Source organism: Coffea eugenioides, chromosome 2, assembly GCF_003713205.1.
Source record: "Coffea eugenioides isolate CCC68of chromosome 2, Ceug_1.0, whole genome shotgun sequence".
Classification (NCBI taxonomy): Eukaryota; Viridiplantae; Streptophyta; class Magnoliopsida; order Gentianales; family Rubiaceae; genus Coffea; species Coffea eugenioides.
The window spans coordinates 19,337,178-19,345,406 of NC_040036.1; the positions used below are offsets into that span (position 1 = coordinate 19,337,178).

Here is an 8,229-nt window from a genome sequence, read left to right on the forward strand (position 1 = left end):
TTCTGACAGTGCTAAGGTTTATGTATTCCTGTATCAGTTGAAGGCATTGCTTCTTGATTCTGAAAGATCAAAGATCATCAAGAAACTTAGTGATGCTAATCAGTACAATCGAGTTCTGAAACGACAGGTTTGTTGTGTAGTCCCCATTTTTTTTTTTTTTTTTGAGTAGTCCGAATTGTTTTATCATGTAAAGGCATAGTTGCGTTAATGCTTGCAGTTGCAAAGCAAGGAGGATTCGTTGGTTAATTTTAAAAGTGAACTTGCTGTTCTGGAGCTGGAGATTCAGGTTTGCCTCTAGTATAACTGCTCTCCTAGTGTATCATATGACAATTCCAATTTTCTTAACAAGTAGTTCCCTTACACTAGGAGGAACCTTATTGGAGTTCTATGTTGCAAAGTGGTAATATATTCCAATAATCGTTAAAACATTCACAACTGGTATTCTGTTTATAACCCAATTTCCTCTCTAGAACATGACCATTTGGGAGCTAGTTACTTTTCTCAATTAGCTTGATATCAACCAAGAAATTGGATTCTGGTCTTCCTGGCTGCATAATTGGCATTCACCATACATCTCTATTGATTTGCAGGCATTGGTCAGTTTAGCTGAAGAAATTGCTAATTATGAAATTCCAGAAGGTTCGAGGAAGATACGTGGGAGGTACATTCAGTCTCACCTCCTTTCAAGGCTAGAAGGTATATCCCCATACTGTCTGAAACTAAATACTTTCTTTCTTGTGTGGAGCCTTCTAGTTTTTCGCGTCTGGTCTCGTAGTATTTGGTGGAGGTCATCAGGCCTGTGCTCAGGCTTAAATGGAACAAATATCAGGATCTTCTGAAGTACAAGATGTATCTTGAGTATTAAAAGGACTTGTGTTTATCAAGGGTGAAGGCTGAATGATGCCCCTTCACTCGAACCCAAACTTTTTGCGCATGAATCACTTGTGCTATCAATACTGAGATTTGTACAAGATGTGGCTTTAGCATGGAGGAAGCAAAATGGTGTCTAGATGCTTTAAGTTGTTTATTAAGCTGATTTCTGGCCTGTTAGAGTGGTTCACCTATTATGTAATACAATAGTATTCTGTGAGTCTGACAAAGCCTTGGCAAATCTTCCTTATTTGTACTTGAAAACTTTTTTCTTTTCTCTTTTTGGTGGCGCTGATGGATCTTTTCGCTGTTGCAAAAGCTGTACAAGAAAAATTGAGGGAACAGACAAAGGATGTGGATGCTGCTCAATCCAAAGAGGTTCCTTTATATTGGTATGGAGTGGCAGAGGTGAGTTAGCAAAAAACCGTGTTATTCTCTGATTGAATCATGACTTTTGCCAGTAAGGATTTTCGCTTATTTAGTTTCTCTTATGCTGTTTGGACTGTATAATCTGGCTACACACCTAATCATTGAGAGAACTTACCATAAATTTCATACCATCAAGAGGTTTCATGGACCTGCTAGTTGCAATTGTTTGTTTCTACATGTTTTCCTCTTTTGTGTAGAAAGACTAAACAGTTTATCTATTATATAACCAATTGCATGAAACACCATTCTGTCTGAATGTTGCCACAAACACTTTGTTGAAAAACTTCTGTCTTCTTTGCTTTTCCCTTCCAATTTTTTCTCGGTAGATAAATTGCATTGAAAAACTGTACGGTAAATTGAGAAAGAGGAATGGTTAGGTTAGTTCCTTTAAAGGAATACTATTATTGAAAACGTTCTGCCTTTTGTTGAGAATATTAGAAGAGATAATTGCTGAAAGCACAACTAGCCCCCAAACTCAACTCCCAACTGAAAGAACAATCTTAAAACCTCAACCTAAAACACAATTCCTTAATCTAAACCTTAAAAAACTTCAAATTCAAAATCCTCAACATCCAAAAAGCCAAAGCAGAGCCAGAAATATTGAGTGGTTATCCAGATACAGACACACATCTACAACCATGGGTTTTCTATGTATGTATGTATATGATATGGATGTATAATATATAAAGCTCACCAAATCTTGACTAGCCTTTGAGAAAAATAAAATAATGCGTGCGCTTGACTCCAGTGCATCATCGAGCTCAAACTTGAGTTTGAGCTTGAGAAACATCGAGCCAAGTTTAGTTCAAGTAGCTCACAAGCCGCTCAATTCATTTGCCCTACAATACTAAGCGCCCTTAATTAAGGTTTAGCTTGAGAAAGAAGATTTACGACTTTCTGAATAACTCAAAAATTGCAAGTTGAGTCGATTTTCGTGAATCTGCATTTAGGGTACTTTAGACATGCTGATATAAACTACTCCTGCATCATCAATTTATGGGTTTGAACTCTAATACACCATTGTAAATACCTTTTTCCAGTGTTTTGGGGGGAATTTTAGTAATGTCATTGAACAATTTTCCTCACGGGTATAAGGCCTCACTTGGCTTTGATTTGATATTACTTAAAAATGTAACGATCAAATGACCCACTAACATTTCATTTGTGTCAGAGTGTACAAGTAATGGGTTCCTTTGATGGATGGAGTCAAGGTGAGCACCTATCACCAGAGTACACTGGTTCTTACACGAAATTCTCCACGACATTGATGCTGAGACCTGGAAGGTATGCTCTCGTATGTTGCTTGCATTCTCGATCTTAATCCATGTTGTCCTCCTCTGATCCATCTCTTATATCATGAAGGTATGAAATTAAATTCTTGGTTGATGGAGAATGGAACTTGTCGCCAGAATTCCCTACTATTGGTGAAGGGTTGATGCAAAACAACTTGTTAATCGTGGAATAGCTTCAATTTGCCGACTTGGCCGTATTAGATGTGTTAAGTGCGAAACTCTTTTGCCTAGAAAATTGTAATCAAATGATCTTCTTAGAAATCTTACTCTATTTGCTTCACCAAACTGCGGATGCAAAATGCCTCTGGACTCCATTTGCTTGGTGTCATATGTTTCCTTTTGGCTTAGCTCAGGAAAAGAAGAATAATAATACTGGCAAACTAAGGAACAACGGCAAAAGAAAAATAGGAAGAAGGCCATTTTTAGAAAAATAACTCTGAAGTTGTTTTTCAGAACTGTGATTTCCCTATCTTGGGAATAGTAATAAAGACGACGCTATTTCTTTAATTTGTAGTATACATATCAATATTCTGGTCAATGACCGTCCAGTCCTGTATTCCCATTTTCCTTAACTGCCTGAGATTACTGTATTTGCCTTCGCATTTTTATTCGCTTCTCCATGTCTGCCCTATGTTTTCAGCTGCTCTAGGTAGATTAACTGAACTCCCCTGGGTAACTAACTAAACTTGAGGTAGAGGCTTTTGGCTTTGGCGTCCAAACAAACAAGTGTAATTATGTTGGTCAACTCAAGACGGTGTCAAGCTAGTAACTAATTTTACATGGGGAAGAACATCTTGCAATATAGAATTCTAGTTGATTAATGTTAGTTGCACAGTTAATAAGACCTTATCATCTCCTGCCCAGTTAAAAATCTTGTAAAGACGTTGGAAAAAAGTGGAGCAGCTGATTCTATGGATCCTACAGTTCTTGTATTTATTAAGACGATAACCATTATATGTGGAACAGATATAGTTAATTATATACTCTTTAAACTCATGAATTCAAGGGTTGATTGGCGCATTTAGGTTTATTTGAGTGGCTGTTTGACGTTCGCTTTTGGTGAAGCCAAGAGTTCACTGTCATTGTCTTCCGAACTGGTGCCCCATCAAGCTCCAAGGAGTATTTGGATGCGTATGTGCGAGGGCTTGCTCATACGTTGGTTCCTTCCATTTGAATTCCTTGGAAGCTTGTGGTAAACCCTTTTTTTGGGTTAACTTGATTGGATTGCATTCTTTTGGATTTTTTTTAGAAAAATTACTGTAACGATTTGATATATATGAGATAAAAAGGTAATTGAGAAATGTATTCACAGAAAACGTAAATTTTTATTTGAAAAATTGCTGTCTTGGGAAAATTGAATTTTGAAATTTTTGTAATTCCATCTTGGGAAGTCAGTGGAGCTTGTCACCTGCACCCAGCACGTTTCACCTCAAGTAAGGACTGGTTTACGACAGAGGGAGGATCTGTTACTTCGATTCGACTCATCATTTACGTTGGGAACAGGGTCCTCCGGGTGACCAATCATTAAATTCTCCGAATCTGATTCTTTTTTTTTTTGGTTCAATGAATTCTGTGGTTTATAAACGCACGCTCGTGAGTATTAACTTACCTAGCTTACATTTCAAGATTTTGTTCTCTATCAATGTACCCCCGAAGATACTGCGCACGTAAACCTTTGATTTGTGTGAACTATTTCTGGGGAAGTAGCATATGTTCTTACCCACTTCATCTGGTCATTATTGAGGCAATCTTTCTCTCGACTGTTATTCCCTACTGGCTGTAGGCCATTTTTTCCCCCCGATTGTTATTGTAAATAGCTATACTGGCAACCGCTTTGGTTGGGTGTATTCTATTAACATGTATTCCAGAGATTTTGAGACGTCCACTGTGAGCTATAGTTTTTTTTTCCTTTTCACATATTTGATCGAATTGTCACCGGATCAAATGGGGTGCATAGGCACTGCAATCGGCGGTGAAATTTTTAGAAAATCTTGAATAATAATAATGGAGGTTAAGGACCTTAATATTTTGATCTACACTCGAAAAAAATTTTAAAATTCTATCCGGTAACCAACTACTCTATAGAATAGTTGGTTCCCTGTGAGCTATAGTCGGGTCTAACAGTGTTTGGATTGTAAATTATTTGAGATATTTTTACTGTAACACTTTTTGTGATGTGATGTATGTGAGATAAAAAGATAATTGAAAAGGTAAAAAGATGTATTGAAAATTGTAATGATGATGTAAGCAAATATATTTGACCAAATAAATTGTTGTCCAAACAAAGTTAATATTAGCATGTTTGCTTACGTTTTAGCTGAGGAAATTCTACACGAGGCAAACTGCAAATAGTACCTCGGAAGGTTGAGTGGTGGAGTCTTTGCTTTGGAAGAAGCATGTGTTAGAAAGTTTCAAGAGGGCAAACAACTTTTGCTTCATGGACTTTTACCAAACAGGAACTTGCACATGCTGACACGATGATTTGAACACTCGATTTGTGAACTGTGACATCGGTAGAACCCAAAAAAAACATTTTATTAGTATTATTATTAATTTCGTCCAATGAGTTAATGGTTAGCTGAGGCAACCAACATGAAGAACTGCCCCGGACGCTACAAACCATGAAGCCAACTGCATAAGGTCACCCCTGTACCTGAAAGTTACTAGTAATATATATATCGCTGCAGTCTAACAGTCCCTCCAACACCGCAGAAGAATCAACTCCATAACAAGAACAAACCCTTTCTCTCTCTCTCAAAACTTAGGAGTAAATTTTCCTCTTGATCATCTTTTGCTCCCCTGTTCTCTGCTTTGCATAACCACACTCAGAGTTTTGATGCTCTCCCTCTTTTCCTCTCTCCCATGTTCTGCGCATTCACACAAAGCGCGGCTCTCTTCCTCTTCCTGTTCTCTTCTCTTTTTCTCTCCTCTTTTCCCATTTCTTTTTCCATCCTTCCGGTCCAGCAAAGAAGCCTGGTATTATCGCTGCCTAGGACTTGATCCTTGAAGCTCTTATCCAACACTCTTTCATTTATCTCGGTCGGTCAATAGATACATATTTGAGTTTGTTTATTCGAGACGGTTTTACACATTTCCAATGGGACAGATCAAACCATCTCCTGATTTTATGAGTGAAACAAACCACAAACCTATGGATGTCAGGGTGTTGAAGAAAAGTATATCTGACAAGATGTTGCTGCCAAAGCCCAAGAAAAAGAATGACGAGAAGAAGAATGGAAAGAATAATAGTAACAATAAGTTCTTGATTACAATAAACGTCCTTGGTAGCGCTGGACCCGTAAGGTTTGTGGTGAACGAGAATGACAGTGTCTCAGAAGTGATAGATGCAGCCCTAAAACTTTATGCCCGCCAGGATCGCCTTCCCGTTCTTGGTTCTGATGTCAACAGTTTCCTTCTCTATCCAGCCAATGCAGGATTGGACGGTAGGGATCTTGTCAATCCAGTTTTCAAGATTTTATGTTCAAATTCTTGTTTTGACCCTTGGTCCTTATTTGTAATACTGCTAAATTTTGGCATACTCTTTCTAGTATCTTCAAAAAAAAAAAAATTTTAATCAAGCTTTAGCAAATCGGCACTGAACTTAGTCCTCAACCTTCGAAGACAGACTAATGCACGTGCCAATTGTTGCAGCTCTCATCCTATCAGAGTCAATAGGATTGCAGGGAGTGAGGAACTTTGTCCTCTGCAAGAAGCAGAGGCGGCCACAGATGACAGAGGCAAGGTCGGAGATGATTTCTCGTAAGAGGAGTGGCAGTTGGGTGAAGGCGTGGTTTAACAAGTCCCTGAGCTCCAAGACGTTATCGCACTGATATTCATGCTTTCAGAATTGGAAATAAATGGGCATCCCCAAATACACTCGTTACAATGAACTGTGGTTGTGTGTTGACATTTCATAATGCCATGTATATGCTTGTGTTTCATGATCGCTTTCTTGTTGGGTTGTGTAGTTGTATACACACGTATGATCATGTGTGTTCTATTTCCAATTGCAGATTTTGTAAATCATCATAAAATATTTGCAAACAGAATTTGGCTGGCCCAATCACTTGAGGTCAGAAGTTTCATCAACCCGGCAGTCTTGCACACGCATCTGAATAATTTCATGAGGATTATCACTGACCAGATCTGCATTCTATTTTAATTAGCTTGTGATAGAGATCCAAATGCCACCATGTGTTGAATGTTGATGCTCTAGCTCCGCACAATTTCGAAGTCTTGCGAGTAGTGAGTAAACTAGAGACTAAAGGTGTCAAAATGGGTGACTTGAGCGGGTTTGAGTTGGTTAAAATAGATAATGAGTATAAGTGAGTCAACCCATTTATATTCATTTAATTAGATGAGTATAAATAGATAAGTCAAAAAATGAATTGGGTAACCCAATTACCCATTTATAAACCATTTATTTTAACTTTTTATAAACTCCCATCATTAGTTTTAAATATTTACTTATAATGCTTATTAAACTTAATTACCAATTTTTTTTCATCCATACTCTATTTCGCAAAATTATATATTATTTAATAATTAAACAATAAGAATATAAAATTTGAACTAAATACTATAATAGTTAATATAAAAATTTAATTCAAAAATTTTGAACCCCTAGAATTTTTTCATGTGTAAATTTAAAATTTCATTTTGAAGAGGTAGGAAAAGATTCTAAAACTTGTCATAAAGTGGTAATGCTGAAAAATGAGTAAGTTAACAAACTAAGAGAAAATAAAATGATAAGACAAAATAACAAATAATAATAATAATAATAAAACAAAAGTAGTTAACATCATGACAAAATGAAGAATTTGAAAAAAAAAAGGTGGGGGAAGAGAGGAGACTTGAGGGAAGACAATTTTAAATGAATTAATTGGATTTGATGGGTTAATTAGGTAATCCATTTATACCCATATGCAAAAATTTAAGATACCTATATCCATCTATTTATGCACGGGTACGGATAAATTCAGTTAAATGAATTTATTTGCTACCTATATTAGAGACTTTTGCAATGACTATGGAGCCAACTTAGGACTGCAAACGAACCGAGCAGCTCGAGTCAAGCTCGACTCGAGCTCGAGCTGGCTCGAGTCGAAATCAAGCGCAAAATATTAAGCTCGTATATATATATATATATATATATATATATATAAATTGAAGTATATATATTTTATTTTTTTATTTAAAGTATATATTTTTTTTTATTTTTTATTTTAATAGTAAAATTATATATATATCCTTAATATTTTATTATTTATTAAGAAAAAAATTATATTATTTATTTTTTAAAAAATAAAATAAATTATTTTTTATTTTTTTCGATCTTGAGCTCGAGTTTTAAATTGTCAGCTCGTCGATCTCGAGTTCGAGTTCAAGTTCAATAAAATTAAGTCAAGACTCGGTTTAAAAGTCAAAATTCGACTCGTCTCGACTCGTTTGCAACCTTGCCAACTAGACTCGTGTGGACTATTCTCGTTTGGCATTTTGGGCTAAAAAGAAACGGTTAATCACTCTTTGCCCCAAAAGGGTAGAGTAGTCACATTCTATCACACCCAACTTCTGTTGTATACACTTTATCCCCCACTACTTGACCAACGTTATAAAGCTTAACACCGTCACAAGAGGA

At 36.4% G+C, this 8,229-nt stretch overlaps 2 protein-coding genes across 2 annotated transcripts in view; both read left to right on the forward strand.

The window, feature by feature from the left end:
• The window catches only part of LOC113758941 (protein PTST, chloroplastic-like), a 12,504-nt gene extending 9,406 nt beyond the window's left edge, over positions 1-3,098 (forward strand). The window contains exons 6-11 of the mRNA XM_027301615.1: positions 10-127; positions 218-286; positions 591-696; positions 1,190-1,278; positions 2,471-2,583; positions 2,662-3,098. Of these exons, the coding sequence (XP_027157416.1) occupies positions 10-127; positions 218-286; positions 591-696; positions 1,190-1,278; positions 2,471-2,583; positions 2,662-2,764 (598 nt within the window). The 3' untranslated portion in view covers positions 2,765-3,098. The remainder of the gene's footprint in view (positions 1-9; positions 128-217; positions 287-590; positions 697-1,189; positions 1,279-2,470; positions 2,584-2,661) is intronic.
• Positions 3,099-5,315: 2,217 nt separating this feature from the next.
• LOC113763833 lies at positions 5,316-6,676 on the forward strand. Its single transcript, XM_027307794.1, has 2 exons — positions 5,316-6,034; positions 6,243-6,676. Exons 1-2 carry the CDS (start codon positions 5,689-5,691, stop codon positions 6,419-6,421), a joined length of 525 nt encoding a protein of 174 aa, XP_027163595.1. The 5' UTR covers positions 5,316-5,688; the 3' UTR covers positions 6,422-6,676.
• Positions 6,677-8,229: the final 1,553 nt, after the last annotated feature.